The sequence below is a fragment of the Lathyrus oleraceus genome, chromosome 7 (assembly GCF_024323335.1).
Source record: "Lathyrus oleraceus cultivar Zhongwan6 chromosome 7, CAAS_Psat_ZW6_1.0, whole genome shotgun sequence".
Taxonomy (NCBI): Eukaryota; Viridiplantae; Streptophyta; class Magnoliopsida; order Fabales; family Fabaceae; genus Lathyrus; species Lathyrus oleraceus.
Window position 1 is genome coordinate 488,667,207 of NC_066585.1, and position 19,095 is coordinate 488,686,301.

Sequence of the window (19,095 nt, forward strand, 5' to 3'; positions counted from 1 at the left end):
CTCATACAAATGACCTTTGTTAATCAGCTCTTCGATTGTATCATACAACCAAATGTAATCATTTGTATTATGGTTGTGACTCTTATGGAAACAAAAATATTTGGACATGCCTGTTGTTGGATATTCTTTGATTGGGTAGAGGTTCATAATGCATACCTCCATGAAATCAGTTTTAGTGCATTCTTGCTAAATATTTTCCCTTGAAGTGTTCAAAGGAGTGTATAATGGTTCCCTCTTTAGAACTTTGTTATAGCCGACACTTCTGGCTCCTCTATTTTTCTCCCTCTTCTTCCTAGTTCATGAAAGGATGTTCCCTGTTTAGTAAATCACTCAAACTATAGGCCCTCCCAAGCCCTAGTTTTTCTCGAAACATGTAGCCTGATCTCATGCCTTTCTTAAACATCTATAATTTTAGTATGTCATATGTTCCCCCTACTAATACTACTACCACCTTTGTAAAATTAACTACGTATCCCCATAGGGCCTCTTTCTTCCCCCTTGCATGATTCCTCTAAGGATCGTCATGATTATTGATTGTCGCTTGCATGCGGTAAACTTGGCGGTGAAGGCATCGCAAGTCCCTAGTTTTTCTCAGAGCATGCAGTCCGATCTGAGACCCTTCTTAAATATCTATCATTTTAGTATGTCTTATGTAACATCCTAAACCCCAACTCTTAATATAAAAGAGAAAATTTTACTATTTAGGATGCTACTGCACACAAATCATGCATTTCATAAAAATATTTACAAACTCACAGCGGAAAAACCATAATCATCAAATAATATATTAAACCACCAAATAACTAAAAGAAACTTCAAAAGAAACTCCAAAAAAATAACGTTCATGTTCTTAGTGTTACAGGCCATAGTAGATGACAACCAACTAAAAGCAATAAATAAAAATGAAAGAAGAAAGCTCCAAGGCAGTCTTCCACTCATAAGTGACTACTCCTGCTGAGTATATGTACATCAATTTGCACAAAGCCAACACATCAAACAATAAAGGAGTGACAATGCATCTTACAAAGTTTAACGGTGAATTTTAGCAACAAGATGGTAATAACGAATTCATAAGAATTAGAAACATAATTCCTTAATATCAGCATCGTGTCCCTATTGTTTCATGTATAGTCAATAGCATTTATGTTCTAATTATAGGATAGAATATTATGTTTCCATATTTAGTGTATAGCCATCAATACTAGCTTAATTGTAGGATCATGTTCTCCCTTCTCATATGTATATATGTGTATGTTACTGATGAATAGAATCATCACAAGTTTATACATATTATAATTCTTTACTTGGTATCAAAATGTTGTTTCCAAAAGGCTCGTGATCCAATTAAAAGCCATGGCATCCGCTGCAAATACAAACAACAAAAATGATCTTCCATCAACTATCTCTGTCAAGTTGGATAGAAACAATTTTCCCTTGTGGCAGTCCTTAGTCTTGCCCATCATCAGAGGCTGCAGACTTGAAGGATACATGTTAGGGACAAAGGAGTGTCCTGAGCAATATATCACAAATTCAGATTCAAGCAAGAAGTTGAATCCTTCGTTTGAAGATTGGCAAGCTTATGACCAACAACTTCTAGGTTGGTTAAAGAATTCCATGACTGCAGACATTGCAACACAGTTTTTGCACTTTGAAAATTCAAAGAAAATTTGAGAGGAGGACCAAATTCTAGCTGGTGCACATGCAAGGTCTAGAATCACCTACCTGAAGTCAGAATTCCACAGTACCAGGAAAGATGAAATGAAAATGCATGATTATCTGTCCAAGATGAAAAACCTTGCTGATAAACTTAAGCTGGCAGGAAATCCAATTCTCAATTCAGTTCTAATCATTCAAACCCTGACTGAATTAGATTCTGAGTACAATCCTATAGTGCTAAAACTCTCTGATCAAATCAATCTCAGTTGGATTGATTTACAATCTCAATTGCTGAGTTTTGAAAGTAGAATTGACCAGCTCAATTCCTTTAACAGCTTAAGTCTCAATGCCTCAGCAAATGTTGCAAACAAAACTGATTACAAAGGAAACTGGAGAAACAATAGACTTGGCTTCCATGGCTCAAATGGAAACTGGAGAGGCTCCAACTCGAGAGGTTAAAGAGGAGGAAGAGGTAGAGGCAGGTTCTCTAAACCTACCTGTCAAGTATGCTCAAAGACTGGTCACACAGCAGTGCGGTGCTTCTATAGGTTTGACAAAACCTACTCAGGATCAAATTACTCAGCAGAAGAGGAAGAGAAATTTGCATTCCTAGCATCACAAGGAACCAATCAAGAATATGACTGGTACTTTAACAGTGGAGCAAGAAATCATGTGACATATCAAACTGAAAAATTCCAAGAAATAATTGAACATCATGGTAAGAACTCTCTGATTATTGGAAATGGTGAGCAACTAGAAATTATAGCCACAGGCTCTTCCAAACTCAAGTCACTTAATCTACATGATATACTATATGTGCCTAACATTACAAAAAATCTATTAAGTGTATCTAAATTGGCTACTGGCAATAACATTCTTGTTGAGTTTGATAAGAATTGTTTTTTTGTGAAGGATAAGTTGATAAGGAAGGAAGTACTAAAAGGAATACTTAAAGATGGATTATACCAGCTCTCAGGAATTGAAAGGAGCCCAAGTGCTTATATATTTGTCAGGGAGAGCTGGCATTAAACAAAACATTAGACAAAGTCTCGAAAATTGTAATGTCAAAGTATCACCTAGTGATCACTTTAGTTTCTGTGAGGCCTTCCAATAGGGAAAAATTCACCTCTTACCCTTTAAGTCTTCTTCATCTCATGCTAAGGAACCACTTGAGTTAGTTCACACTGATGTATGGGGCCTGCACCAATAATGTCATCTTCTGGTTTCAAATATTATGTGCATTTTGTTGATGATTTTAGTAGGTTCACTTGGATTTATCCTTTAAAACAAAAGCCTGAAACTGTGCAAGCTTTCATTCAATTTAAAGCCTTGGCTGAAAATCAATACAGTAAAAGAATCAAAGTAATTCAGTGTGATGGTGGTGGTGAATACAAACCTGTGCAGAGACTTGCAATAGAAGCTGGCATAGGTTTTAGAATGTCTTGTCCTTATACCTTTCATCAAAATGGAAGAGCTGAGAGGAAACACAGACACATAGTTGAGTTTGGTTTAACTCTGCTTGCACAAGCTCAAATGCCATTCCAATATTGGTGGGAAGCATTCTCCATTGCAATATACCTTATAAACATATTTCCATCTCAAGTTACCCAAAATGAGACCCCCTACTCACTCATGCTTCATAAAGAGCCTGCCTATAAGCTCTTAAAACCCTTTGGTTGTTCTTGTTATCCATGCCTCAAACCCTACAATCAACACAAGCTACAATTTCATACAATCAGATGTGTGTTCTTAGGCTATAGTAACTCTTACGAAGGGTATAAATGTCTCAATTCCCATGGAAGGATCTTTATATCAAGACATGTTATTTTCAATGAAGATCACTTCCCATTCCAAGATGGGTTTCTCAATACAAGAGGTCCTCTAAAAATAACTAACAAACCATCATTCTCTTTTCCCATGTGCCCTGCAAGTAATCCTATCACCGATGCAAGCCCTGAAGGATATATCACAGATGAAGTGAGCTCAATTGACTCATAAATTGAGCAACAATCACAAGATGACAATAATATTACAGAACAATCTGAAGATATCGTACTAGATGATGCAACTCATCTAGAGATACAACCTGACATAACCCAGCAAAGTACAGGTGAAGCAAGAAATGAAGGCATCATACAAACTAGAAGCAAGTCAGACATTCACAAGCCAAAGCTTCCTTACATTGGTCTAGCTGAGACCTACAAAGATACAGTGGAACCTACAAATGCCAAGGATGCTCTCACAAGGCCCTTATGGAAGGAAGCAATGCAAAAGGAGTTTCAAGCACTCATGTCTAACAAAACTTGGACACTTAATCCCTTATCAAGATGAAGAAAACATAGTTGACTCAAAATGGGTCTTCAAGACTAAATACAAGTCAGATGGTACCATAGGAAGGAGAAAAGCTAGGCTAGTTACTAAAGGATTTCAACAAACAGTTGGCATTGATTATGAAGAAACCTTCAGCCCTGTAGTCAAAGCTAGCATTGTCATAATCATTCTTTCAATTGCAGTCCATCTCATTTGGGAAGTCAAGCAACTAGACATTAACAATGCTTTCCTAAATGGATATCTCAAGGAAACAGTGTTCATGCATCAACCTGAAGGATTTGTTTATCCAACCATACCTAATCACATATGCAGGCTATCTAAAGCAATCTATGGACTGAAGTAAGCACCAAGAGCTTGGTTTGATAATTTCAAGGCTGCATTACTGAAGTGGGGTTTTCAAAACACAAAGAGTGATTCTTCTCTTTTCCTCCTAAAAGGTAAAGATCACATTACTTTTCTGCTTATCTATGTGGATGACATAATAATTACAGGAAGCAACACCAAGTTCCTTCAAGCTTTCATCACTCAGCTTAATGATGTATTCTCTCTCAAAGAGTTGGGTCAGCTACACTACTTTATGGGCATAGAAGTGAAAAGAGATACTAGTGGAATGTATATCAAACAATCTAAGTACATCAGTGGCTTACAGAGTAAATTCAAGATGGATAAAGCCTCACCATGTCCCACACCTATGATAACAGGTAGGCAGTTTACAGTTGAGGGAGAGAAACTAGCTGACCCAACTGTGTTTAGACAAGCCATTGGTGCCTTACAATACTTGACTCACACAAGACCTAATCTAGCATTCTCTGTTAACAAACTCAGCCAATACATGAGCTCACCAACACTTGAACACTGGGAAGGCATAGAAATAATATTTAGGTATCTCCAAGGCACCATAAATCATAGCTTGCACATCAAGTCATCCATTGATCTAGACATTCATGGCTTCTCTGATGCAGACTGGGCCACTAGTGTTGATGACAGGAAATCCATGGCTAGTCAATGTGTGTTCCTTGGTGAAACACTTGTTTCTTGGTCATCAAGGAAGAAAAATGTGGTATCAAGATCAAGCACTGAGTCAGAATACAGAGACCTAGCTAACCTAACTGCTGAAATAACACGGATTCGGTCATTACTTGCTGAACTTAAACTCCCACTTCCAAGGAAACCCATATTGTGGTGTGATAACTTGAGTGCCAAGGCACTAGCTTCAAATCATATCCTCCATGCTCGCTCCAAACACATTGAAATTGATATTCACTATATCAGAGATCAAGTACTACAAAATGAAGTTGTTATGGCCTATATTCCTATAACTTATCAAATTGCAGACTGCCTCACCAAGCCATTAAGCCACACACGTTTCATCCAGCTCAAAGACAAACTTGGTGTTATCCACTCACCACCAGTTTAAAGGGGGAATTAGAAACACGATTCCTTAATATCAACGTCGTGTCCCTATTGTTTCATGCATAGTCAATAGCATTTATGTTCTAATTATAGGATAGAATATAATGTTTCCATATTCAGTGTATAACCATCAATACTAGCTTAATTGTAGGATCATGTTATCCCTTCTCATATGTATATATGTGTATGTTACTGATCAATAGAATCATCACAAGTTTATTCATATTATGATTTTTCACTGAATTCATAAGTACATTATTCACACCAAAACCATAATCAAAGTAAAATAATGATGCAAATACTAATGCTACCAACTCCTCATAAAAAATGCATGTGGTACCGAGAGTTTGGCATAAGAAGCTGTTACTGATTTACCCATGTCTCCGGTTCCTCTTGAGTTGTGTCCCTCTCTGGACGTGAGACCGCCATAGTCCTTCTCTGAACCAGGCCATCACTAGACCAAAGTTCTATCTAACTTCGAAATAAATGCATGCATGGTCATGCACAATGCAAGCATGCAACATCATTAACATTATAACATTGTAAACATCATAAACGTCATCAACATCATAACATCATCAACACTATAGTCATCATAAACATCATTAGAAGTTTTCACTCTTGAACCTATAGATTGATAATCACAAGTCGTCACTGTAATTCTTTCGAATTACTAATCATAAAAAATCTCCAATTAAGATCGTCCCTGTAATTCCTCTAGATTACTAAACTCAAAATTAAGATTTAAAAAAATATTATTTATTTTTCATCAAAAAGGGTAGAGATGTTTTATCACCCAAACCTTCAACTCATGAAAAATTCTCAAAGAAACTCAAAAGATCCCAAAATTTCTTAGTTCTAAAAAAAACTCTAGAGTACCCCAAAAGTACTCTAAAGTATTCAAAGTGCTATAAAGTTAAAGGTTCACAAGTGATAACTCTATTAAGCATAAAGGGCGGGTGGTTTGACTCAAATTGCTCAAAAGTGACCCTAAGGTTATCAAAAGGGTTCTAACATCAAGAGTTGCTAAAAAATATCGTCGAAAGACTTTCGAACTCGATAAACTGCCAAAACACGCCCAAACATGAAAATGCCTGAAAAGTGCCACCGTCAAAAAATCATGAACGCAATCATCAGGCTGTCCCCCGCCGCAGGACCGTGGCGCGACACCACCCGTCGTCGCCTTGCGGCACGACACCGCCGGTCGTCGCCTCGCTACACGACCACCGCAGGCCCACCTGAAAACCTCATATTTCCTTCTTCATGTCGCTGGCCATTTGGCTTGGCCTGCCGCCTTAGCGTCGTCGCCGTTGCCGATCCAGGGCACGACCGACCATCACTGGGGCTGCCGCACGACAACCCTCACCCCCTCCCCCCGAATCGATTTTCGACTTTTCTTAAAACGTCTCGATTTTTAAATTTTCTGATTTCTGATTTTTCATGAAAAATGTCTCATTTTTGAAAAAATTTTTTTACGGGATTTAGGAAGTTTTGGGAAAAATTGGTTACGGTTCTGGGGAAAATTTTGGGAAAACTCAATAGTTTTGCAGACAACAATTTGGGAATCAAATGACTCAAAAAAAGTCGCTCAAAATTTTGGACAAAATTCCAACTCAAAAATGTAATCACAACAACACATACACTGATTCATAGCAATAATATCATAATCAATAACAAGGTTTGTAAACCTACAAACAATTAGCACTTTAGAGACCGTAGAGGATTTATCCCAAATCTCTTTTTTGAGTCTTTGAACAATCAAACAGACAAATAAAATCATTGATTACGCCAATAAGGTTTTGCCCAAACCTTATTTGGCGAAAATTACACAGATCATACGAAATAAGGGAAAATTTGCACTACCCAAGGCATTGATTGGAAGATAAGAAACCCTTATCATTCTGGCTGCCCAAATCACTCATCAATAATACAACTCCCCCCGTCCCCCCTTTTACCCTGAAAATGCAGAGTTTATGGTTAAGCTGTCTCTTCTCCTTCCTATAGTTCTCCTTAGGGTTTCCTAGCAGTCGTTCTCTGTTTCTCCCAATTTTCTACATATCAATTTTCTCTAAACCCCAGCTTTTTCTATTTAAATAACCTAATATATTTATCAATTTCTCAATTTTAACCCACAACACTTCATCACAACTTAATCCTTCAATTTTAATAAAAACTCTAATTTCTTCCCCTACTTTCAATTTTTCATAATTTATTATTTAAATTAAATAAATATTTAATTTAAATAATTATTTAATCAAAATTCTTTAATTTTTTTTACTCTCTAAACATATCACAAAATAATTAGATTTATAAAGTTATTTGTAATAACCTCAATAACTCTATTTTATTTTTTCTGCTCTCCAATTCTATAATCCCCGGTAATTATTAAATTACCAAAATACTCGCCGAAAAGCACCAAAATCAAGTATAATGAATAAAATACATTATTAATTAAATAAAATACTCGATTTAAAAGTCGGGTTGTTACATCGTATGTGCCTCCTCCTCCTACTACCATCTTTGTAAATTGGTATATGTATCCTCATGGGGTTTATTTCTTCCCCTACGTGATTCAGCTAAGGACCGTCATAATTATTGAATTCTGCTTGCATGCGATAAACTTGGCGGTGAAGATATCACATAGGTCCTTCCACGAATTGATGCTCCCATATATGAGGATTTTGTACCAAGTCATAGGAGCTCTAGTAAGGGTTAATGAAAATAATTTCCACTTCATAGTCCCTCAAATGATAGTAGTTTATTTGGTTGTTCATGTGCTCAACGTGCTCGTCAAAATCCACAAACCCGTTATAGTTAGGCAACTTCAGATGCTTCTCCATGGACCTCAGTACTTTTCTATTAAGGATATGCAAACATAATATATTCTTTTTCTTTCCGGAGTCGGAGTGTCTGCTTCGTGCTTTTCCCTTTTTAGGGATGATAAACCTCTATCGGGATGTGATTCCTACTCCAAACCTCATAGTCAGACAGAGGAGTCTCATGTCTCTCGCTCAGGTGTATGTGTAGGGACAATGAAGCTTTTTAAAATGATGTGGTTGTTCTAGTCAGGATTGAATTTGGAACAGTGGTCCACTTACTTTGCAAGGTTGCCTTTAGTATGATTTTGTTTCTTAGAGGAGAAAATTGCAAGTTCTCTTTAATTTTCAAGATCACATCATCTAGGTTCTGAGAATTCTATTTATGGATCAGGTTGTACACGTTATTCAACATATCAGTCATACCTTGTACGCTTAGATTGACTTGCAATAGTCAAAGGTCGGGGAATGTCTCTTGTTTAAGTGTTAGAGTTTGCAAGGAAGGACGTTTTTATGGCTCGCCTTGGCAAGGTTGTTGCATAAGTCTGAAAGTTGGGAGGGTTTAGACAGCTCCTCATAGAACTCTAGAAGGAGCCAAATCTTGTGGTGTTGGATCAGATGGAGAGGTCATGAGGATTGGATATTCAACTTCTATAGGAAGTTGTTGAGCTCTGGTAGTAGCGGTAGCTGCAACAGATTTCTCAAATTGAATGCTTCGTGATGTTGTCATAGTCTTAAATAGCGTGTTATCGATCACTACGCCAAAAATGACTTTTAACAGCGCATCTTAGACAGCGCTTTTAAAAGAAAGCGCTGTCTAAGGTTAAAATTAAAATAAAACACGGAAAATGTTCCAAAAAAATAATGAAAGCGCTGTCTAAGGGGGGGTCTTAGACAGCGCTTTCTAAAAGGTTAATTGCACATTACAAAAGGTTACTTAAAATCTTTAGTAGAACCAAAAAGGGTGAAAGAAGATTAGAACCGCTGGCCTCATCCGAAGGTGATTTACACTCACTCCACAAACCAGTAACACAAATGAGCCCCTCCTCCCATTCCTAATAATGTTCTAGAATCATCCTTTCCACTTCTTCTGGTTGTTGCCGCCGCTATTTGGCTGCTTCCGCCACCGAGATTCCTCCACCATCAATCCAATCCATGGTAAATTCCTAAAATCATCACTCTTGAAAAAATATTCAAGAATTATGGGTACGGATTCCAATGGATGGAACCGTGCTCGAGGGTTAGCATTCAAAGCTCTCCTTTTCATCGGTGGTGCTCTTCTCGTTAAACGTCTCCGTAAGTCCACCACTCGTTGGGACCATGCTCGCTTGGTCGCTCACTCCCTCACCGGCGAAAAGGTTTCCACTTAATTCTTCTTCTTCTCAATTTTCTTTTCTTTTTATAAATTTTCTGAATTTTCTAACTCTTCATGCAGTATTCCAAGGACCAAGCTTCTAGAGACCCTGACAACTATTTCAATATTAGGTTTCTTTCTCAATTTTCTGATTTTAATTTGTTTAACCTCTTTATCTTTTTTTTTTGTAATTTGATTTTTTTTTTGTTGAGATTTTTGCAGAATGCGTACTTGTCCAGCAGCAGAGTTAGTAGATGGTTCAGAAGTTCTATATTTTGAGCAGGTGTTTCTTCTCTCTGATTAACTGTTTCCAATATTATGCTCTTAAAATTAGCTCAATCTTGATTTCCTTTTTGCTTTTAGGCTTTTTGGAGGAGTCCACAAAAACCCTTTCGCCAGGTAGATTATATGTATTTTGATTATGTTTTTTTTCTTCTATTCTTTATGCTTGAATTATGAATGTGATCGATTGATTGATAGGATCCGCATCGAAATACACTTTTTAGGTTACTGATTTAAAGATATCTATATCTTAGTTGCCATTGTTTGTATCTTTCTGCAGAGGTTGTTAATGGCAAAACCTTGTCCGAAAGAGTTGACATGTGATGTTGAGGTATGTATTCACTCACTAAGATATTGATGTTCTTTATAAGATTTTGCCAATATTCTAAAGCTGATTTGTGCCGAAAAAAATGGTCTAGTTGTGTTTTTTAGGTTTTTTCCATCAAAAACATTTGTTGTAACTTGTAACAACCCTTGCCCTGGATTTTTTTTGCCTTATCTCCTTTGTTATAAATATTCACAAATTTCATAGGCTCCCTCTTATTTTCTTTTAGGAGTACCAAATAGATAGCTGAAGAGAGGAGGCATAATTTTTACACGAGTGTAAAATTTTAACATCAGAGGATCCATTCTAGAAATTAATATGGTGATCTTCCATAGTGGGAATTTACGATAATATTAGTAGCATCGATAAAATAACATATGCTATGCCTTCTTTGTGAAGGTTTTTTTTTCTTAACTACTTAAACTTATTCTTATTTATTTGTTTTTATGTATATATAGATAGTGATGCAGGAATTAGGGGGTCAAGTATAACTAAATTCTGTTACTTTGTGTTAGATGAGCACTCACACAGTCACACTTCTGTCATGCGTGTTAATATAATTGATCTAACCATTGCCCTGCATTATATGGATACTTGTCCTTATATTTCTATACTGATTTATGGGATCATGATTCCATTTTAGGTTTGTTTTTTTTCTTTCTATTTACAGAATAGTATATTCTTCTTGTTCTTGTTAAAAGTGAAAGTTATATCTTGTTTTAAATAGAGCATGAATTCTAACTTCTCTTCTCTGGCAGTTAAGTACATATGCCATTAGAGAAATGGAGGAATACAAAAATTTCTGTGATCGGCCAAAGGATCTGCGCCCGCAACCAGAAGAAGTCATCGGGGTAAGCATTAAGTCATATTCATTGTTCATATTGTGGTCTTAGCTTATCGTTTTTTGTTAGGGAGAAGTAATAAATCTCACATTTGATAGGTTTAAAATGTTCTGGTGTGAGTTATAAATGTTAAGTTGGTGAGATTAGTGTGTTTCCTGATGCCCGATTCTGATAGTATGTTATGGAAATTAGTTAAGTTACTGTTTGTTATTCAGTTCTAACTGTTTTGTACCAGCTTAGAGACTACATGTTAAGCCTTAGGAAATAGAATTGAGAGAGAAATGTTCATCAGCACATTGACATGGAGAAAATCAGAAAAAGTAAGAAAATTTGTGCATGATTTCTGAAGTGTATAATTTTTTCATTCATAGTGAATCATTCAAGTGGGTTTATGTCCCCTCCAGGTGTAGGAGTTCATCTCTGAACTGGGTAACCAAATTTTGCGTGTGTTCTTACAATTAATTTTTTCACATTCCTTGCTTTTCAAGCACTCGATTGGTTTTCAATCACTCGATTGGTTTTCAATCACTTAATCTGCATTAGTATTGTTCTTCATCAAGATTAAACTCAGTTTCTGCTGAGTCATGATCCTGACAATTATGGACCTTGTTTATCGATTGTGTGTATTCAGGAATTTGGTGAATGGGGATAATTTCTCTGGAAATTGGGTAACTGTTGGAGTGCTAACTGGGAAGGGGATTCAGAAAACAAGTTCAAATGGGAAGAGCTTTTGTATATGGAAAATTGGTTGTTTGGATGAAAACACTGTTCCTATTTTCTTGTTTGGAAATGCTTATCAGAGGAATTCCCAAGAGCAGGCAGGAACGGTCTTTGCATTCTTCAATTGTGGTGTTCGCAAGGATGCCAAGGTATAATTGTTGGGAGTTGGTTAGATTTTTTCAATAATTTTCTATGAGTTCTGCAATCTCTTTTATATTGTTTTTGCAGGGTAATGGCTTTTCTTTGAGTATATACTCCCCTAACCAAATTGTGAAGATGGGCACCTCTGTAGATTACGGAGTTTGCAAAGCGAAAAGAGCGGATGGGATGGCATGTACAATGGCCATAAATAAGATTGACGTTCCTGAATTATTATTCTGTTTCTGTTTCTTCAGACTCCAACTATTACTTTTCCATGTTTGTTTTCCTTACAATATGATACTAGTATATGTAATGACTTGTAAATGTGTACATAAATTTGTATATATTTTGATACATTTAAGGCAAAATTGGTTTGAATTGGTATATATATATATATTTGTTAGCCAAAAATTGGTAGAAAAAAGGCCAAAATGGCATATATAAAATGTGATAATTGTCTGTCAAAATCTGGTTGAAAACAGGTAGAAATTCTGGTTTATAAACCTGGAAAAAATGTGGTTTAAAACAAAAGCTTCAAAAATTTTCGTATACTTTAGACAGCGCTTTTGTAAAAAGCGCTGTCTAAGGGGGGGATTAGAAAGCGCTTTAGGCAAAAGCGCTGTCTAAGGGGGGGGCTTAGACAGCGCTTTTTGAAAAGCGCTGTCTAAGGTATACCTAAAAAAATTAAAATAAGAGGGTCTTATAAAGCGCTTTTGGCCAAAGCGCTGTCTAAGGGGGGGGGCTTAGACAGCGCTTTTAAGATTTAAAAAAGCGCTGTCTAAACCTTTAGCAGCGGAGGTTTAGACAGCGCTTTAAAGCGCTGTCTAAGGCTAAAAAAAGCGCTGTCTAAGGTCTTGTTTGTTGTAGTGAGCTTCAACGATGTAGGTAAATGTTACAACAATGAGAATTTGAGATTTGGATCTTTGACATAGACAATGGTTTTTGTTGAAATTCGTAGTAATTAGACGTTGATTCCAACATATGGTATCATTGTTTTATTTTGGAAGCATAATTGTCAATGAACTAAAGAGGTGGAGTTCGGTATTTTAGTGTGCATCTCTGATGCGGTTGTGCAAGGGTGAACCGCCAAGGTTATCACTCTAACACTCAAGTTAGTGAGGGAATGAATAGTGGTGTGAGTGTGGGATGGATTTGAATTACTGAGAATGACACATTTTTTTCTCTTATATAATGGGAGCGCTTGAAACCATCCACAAGAAGTGTGATGTGTTATACGGACAACCGTCTGGTTGATATGGACCGTGGATGACGCATCAAAAAGCAGAGTTATCTAGTTTATGTGAGAATGGGGGAACATGTGTTCCTCACACCTACTTCCTTTATTTTACTTTTGGGTCTTTTGCCTTGGGCCTCGTGAGCGACCCATAACCATTGGGTTTAAAGTTCGTGTGCAAATATCTGAATTCGAACCCACAATCTTTGGTTAAATTAAAACAGTTTCTTATCATCACATCAAAGTGTTTTTGGATTTTTTTTTTCAAAGTTTGATAACCAATTAAAACTTAAACACATTTTCTTCTTTGGATATACCAATCATAAAACCCATGAGTGTATATTTAAGATAATTAAACACTTTAATTTAAAATTTTAACAACACATGCTTTTACATACTTAATTGACTATTTTGTTGCATTAGAAAATTTAAAGGATTAATGTGATAAAAACTGTATACTTAAAAGATTAAAGGATGTATTTGACTTGTTTTTAGAGATTAATTCCTATGACGGTGTAAAAATTGGTACAGTATCAATATTACTTTATAGGTGATTAAAATAAAAACTCATCTTTCTTCAACATCCAACATATATAATTAATTAACTAAATAAAATTCTTTTAGCCTATTTATATATTTCAATTAAATTCATTCTTTTATTAATCTCTGAATGGAGTACCAAACACAACATGAAAACTCACATAATAAAGAAAAAATGGGATTCAAATTTAGGTAATCATAAAAAATATTTCACTTAACAACATTGGTATTGTTAGTCAAGTCAGACAAAATTGCTTATATCTTTTTACACCATTAGAACAACAAGTCTACGTCGGCTACAAAGTAACTATAATTTTGTGTTATGAATTAGAATTTAATATTATAATTTATATATATATATATATATATATATATATATATATATATATATATATATATATATATATATATATATATATGACTCTCAGTAAACCTAACTATTATCTATTTTATGTATAACTAGTGTAAAATTTAAGATGATTTTCGCCATAATATATTAAATTAGAATTTAATTTATCTCAATTTTATAAATTTATAAGATAAATGATATTACTCTAAATAAAACTACACACCAATATGGAATTTGAGGTTTTTCCAAGAATAACTCAACATTACAAAATTAGAGTTTTAAACTTTAAAGACTTCCTTAATAGATAATATGTAAGTCTATAGAGCATAAGAATGACTATTTGTTAACACAATGTCTAGTGAGTCTCTCAACCCAACTTTTTATTAATAAAATAAAAATAAAACATAGATATTGTGAGTTTGTGACAGAACAGAACACATATAAATACTGTCCAATGTCTGCACAGGTCTCCTCAAACCTTAACTGCAAATCCTCTTTCCTAAAAAACCAGAAGAAAAAAAAACTGATATCAAGATATCAAACAAGATGGTTGAACAAGAAATAAGCAGAAAGGGTCCATGGACAGAACAAGAGGATTACAAACTAGGGTATTTTGTTGGGTTATTTGGTGATCGTAGATGGGATTTTATAGCAAAGGTTTCAGGTTTGGAAGGTGGCGGGAGAGAGTAATAGATAGGTATGCTTAAAAGGGCATGCTGAGATTATAAAACAAACATTAATTCCTTTAACCAGGTTTTTCTTGTTTCTCACACTTTATTGTAGGTTTGAGTAGATCAGGTAAAAGTTGCAGGTTACGTTGGGTTAACTACCTTCACCCTGATCTCAAACGTGGCAAGATGACTCCTCAAGAAGAATCTCTTGTTATGGACCTTCACTCTAAATGGGGAAATAGGTTTCACATATCACCTCTTGTTTCTTCATCTCATGTCTTTTTATTATATATATTTTTTCCTTTTTACTCTTAACTTATTTTATAGATTGAACTCCCGCTAACTAGAGTAAGAGTATGCTCCTCTTAAAATCTCAGGTTCTAGCAGCGGCGGGTGTTAAGTTATGTTTTAGATTGATCCCCCCATATTTATAGTAAGAGTCTGTTTCTCTTAAGGTCTCAGGTTCCATAGCATCAGCTGCAGATGTTAAATTATGTTTTAGACTGAACCTCCATATAGTTAGAGTAATTGATATTTCCTCTTAAGGTCTCAGATTTTTACGGTGTTGTAGGTTTAGGAACTAACTTTTATATCTAATATATATAGTTGCCTTTGAATTTCTTTGACTACTCAAGTTTATATGTGTGATGATTATCAATTACAGATGGTCAAGAATTGCTAGAAAACTACCGGGAAGAACAGACAACGAGATTAAGAATTATTGGAGGACACACATGAGAAAAAAGAGAGCACAAGAGAAAAAACATGCAGCAACAACAACAACGCCTTCGATTTCATCGCCTGATCAATCTTCTAGTTGTCAATCATCACTATTTTCAAGCAACAATCACGCGGTGGATTCAAACAAGGAGACCGAAGAAGAAGAGAATTACCAAGTTCAAGAAATCGAACAGAGTTACTCAATGGATGATATATGGAGAGACATTGCTATGTCAGAAGAAGATGACATAAACATTCTTCAACAAAGTGTTTATGATGGAACTAGTGAAGAGAATTGCAATAACTTTTGTTCTTCTATAGTGCCTTCTGCATCATCATCATCTTCATGGAATTATTCTAATTTAGATCCATTGTGGGTTATGGAAGAAGATGAAAGCAAGATGTTGTTCCCTCCTATTGGTGAACAATGTTTCTCCTTTTATGATCAACAAGGGAACACATTTCTAACCGGTTAATCAAGATTATTCTTTGTTTCGATATCGTGTTCATATGTGTGTCATTTGTCGTAAGGTATAGTCTAATTAACATGTATAGTATTATAGTATACATCTTATGAAAACAGATTTGACCATGTGATATAAATCAACGGCTCTGAGTCGTCTAGTCTGTGGAGATTGTAAATTGCGACATGGAATCCGGATTGAAAGGCTGAAGCATGGTTGTGCATGATGGGACAAAGGTGTAATCAAGATCAAGAATGTTTGTTATCTATAAGATGAAGATATGAATGTTTGTGGTTTTACTTTCAAGAAATGTTCCAATGTGAAAGTGGTATGTTTTGTTTGAATGTAAAATATCAAGCACTTGTTGGATTTAGTTTCAATCTGATTTGGATACCTATCATTATAGCACTTAATTTCATTATTTATTAGCAGCCACTAACTAATGCGTGAATAATCTATGAATTAAACTTTTCAATTAGAATAGAATAAGATGCACAACATATATAGGTAAAGTTTAAAGTAATTGATCATCCATCACACGTGTTGAGAGCTAGTGGAAAAGACTTAAGTTCCATAATAATGATAAAAAACCTTAGATTTGATTTTTAAGCCTGCATATAATTTAATTACTATCAATATGTATCCTCTACTTTAATTTAAGGTGACACTTAAATTGACATTTTATGCATCACTCTTTGCATTAACATCATATACATTCATTTTTTTAAAGTTAGTCCCTTGTAATTTGAAGAGATTTGAAGAGATGTTGCCAAAAAAAAACATTAGTGAAAACTTTGTCTCTATCTGACACAATGGATTTAAGCATACCATGTAGCTTGACAACATTGTTCATAAAAGCTTATGCTATTGACTTAGTAGTGTAGTTACACTTCATGGCCATAAAATGAGCATAATTGGTTAAACGGTCCACCACTACCATAATTGTAGTATAGCCATGTGAGGACGAAACCCTATAATAAAAGCCATGGCTATATCTTCCTCACACCTGTGACGGTATAGGAAGAGGTTGCGGTAATGTTAATCAGAAAATAATCTCTGTATTTATTTTGAATAATTTATTTTCATAGAATAGAAAATTAGTCCTTACGAGTTATAATTAGTGATTATGAATTGTAATTACTTGTAATTATTGACACTATTATATATAGTATCAAATACAATGAAAAATGCATCAAGTCAATTTTCCTGACATGGTATCAGGAGATTCGACCAAACCTAAAAAATCTTGTTATCTTGGCTGAACAGCGATACCCCATTCGTTGTGTTTAGCCTCGTCGATCAAACATATTGTCATCGTGATTATCTATTGGGTTTAGGGCTTCGGTTTACTGTTGCATTTTTTTTTGTTCTTGGCTTTTCTTGGTTCGTGATTCTGGATCGTGATAATCTTCTGCTTTTGCCGCTCCTTCCATAACGATGTATAGGATTGTGGTCTTCTTGTTGTTCGTGGATGGTACTGTTACTACGGTTTCTAATTATTTCTTGTTGTTGACCACTTACTGTTATTATTATTATAATATTATTATTATTATTATTATTATTATTATTATAAAATAATTAGTGTGATTGTATCTGGTGGCATAATAATTTAGATGGCTTCAGAAAATGATAAGAATTTTTGTGTTCGATTTACCGGAAATAATTATTAAATTTAGCAATTTCAATTCAAAAATTATGTCAAAGGAAAGGGATTGTGGACTCACCTAGATGGTGTCTCCAAGGCACAAACTGAGAAAGTTGCACTAGATACGTGGGAAACTAAAGATGCTCAAATAATCACTTGGATTCTCAGTACTATTGATCCTCAAATGATCAATAATCTATGCCCATCTTCAACTGCTCAAGAAATGTGGAACTATTTGAAGCGTATTTACAACCAAGATAATGCAGCAACGTGCTTTCAATTAGAGTTGGAGATAGCTAATTACAAACAAGGTACTTTATCCATTCAAGAATATTATTCTGGTTTTCTGAATCTGTGGACATAACATTCTTCTATTATACATGTTGGCGTTCCAAAGACTTCTGTCGCGACTATCCAAGAGGTCTATAACACAAGTAGCCGAGATCAATTTCTCATGAAGCTTTATCCAGAATTTGAAGTTGTCAGAGGTGCCTTGCTGAATAGGAATCTCGTTCCTTCTTTAGATACATGTGTTGGAGAACTTCTAAGGGAGGAACAACGACTTATTATTCAAGGAGCCATGTCTCATGATGCAGTCATTTCCGAGCCAACGATGGTTGCATATATTGCTCAAAGTAGAGGTAAAGGTCGTGATATGAGACAGGTTCAGTGCTTCTGTTGCAAACAATTTGGTCGTATTGCTCGTAGCTGCAATAAGAAGTTTTGTAATTACTGCAAGCAACAGGGTCATATTATCTATGAGTGTCTCACATGTCCTCCACGACCAACACAACGTTCAGTGCAGGTATTCCATGCAACTACAAATTCTTCAGTTGGTCCTTCCATTAATGCGACACCAAACAATGATGCTATACATCCCGAACTGATTCAATAAATGGTACTTTCCGCTCTTTCGGCCTTGGGAATTCAGAGTAATTCTTCTAATGTTTCTCTCCCATGGTTTCTTGATTTAGGTGCATCCAATCACATGACAGGTTCTTCAAAATATTTGCATAATTTACAATGTTATTGTGGTAATCAAAAAATTCAAATAGTTGATGGTAATACTTTACCTATTACTGATGTTGGCGACATGAATTCTGATTTTCGGGACATGCTTGTATCACCTGGACTTGCTTCTAATTTATTATCTGTTGGTCAATTGGTAGATAAAAAATATGATGTTAACTTATCTAGTGTTGGTTGTCTTGTGCATGAGCAGGTGACGGGGAAGGTGATCACAAAGGGGCCCAAAGTGGGAAGAATTTTTCCACTCAAGTTTATTTCGAGTCATTTATCTCTTGTTTGTAATAATGTTTTGAATTCTTATGAGGATTGGCATAGAAAATTGGATCATCCAAACTCTTCTGTTTTGTGTCGTTTATGTAAAACTGGTTTGTTGGGAAATAAAATTGTTATTTCTAATGCCTTTGTTTCATGTTCTGTTTGCAAATTGGCTAAAAGTGAAACACTTCCTTTTTTGTCTAATGCTCACCGTGCCTCCACTTGTTTTGAGACGATTTATAGTGATATATGGGGAATATCTCCTGTAGTTTCTCATGCTCACTATAAATATTTTATCACATTTATTG

General features: G+C 35.3%; 2 protein-coding genes and 1 pseudogene across 2 annotated transcripts; all 3 read left to right on the forward strand.

Annotated features, from left to right (window-relative positions):
* Positions 1–9,158: 9,158 nt before the first annotated feature.
* On the forward strand, positions 9,159–11,287 carry LOC127104490 (chromophore lyase CRL, chloroplastic). Its single transcript, XM_051041674.1, has 7 exons — positions 9,159–9,574; positions 9,652–9,701; positions 9,793–9,853; positions 9,934–9,969; positions 10,133–10,183; positions 10,936–11,028; positions 11,255–11,287. Exons 1-7 carry the CDS (start codon positions 9,419–9,421, stop codon positions 11,285–11,287), a joined length of 480 nt encoding a protein of 159 aa, XP_050897631.1. The 5' UTR covers positions 9,159–9,418.
* A 140-nt stretch (positions 11,288–11,427) lies between these two features.
* Positions 11,428–12,193, forward strand: LOC127104491 (uncharacterized). Its single transcript, XM_051041675.1, has 3 exons — positions 11,428–11,888; positions 11,968–12,099; positions 12,185–12,193. Exons 1-3 carry the CDS (start codon positions 11,604–11,606, stop codon positions 12,191–12,193), a joined length of 426 nt encoding a protein of 141 aa, XP_050897632.1. The 5' UTR covers positions 11,428–11,603.
* Positions 12,194–14,413: 2,220 nt separating this feature from the next.
* LOC127105203 (transcription factor MYB59-like) lies at positions 14,414–16,238 on the forward strand (annotated as a pseudogene).
* The last annotated feature ends 2,857 nt before the right edge of the window (positions 16,239–19,095 follow it).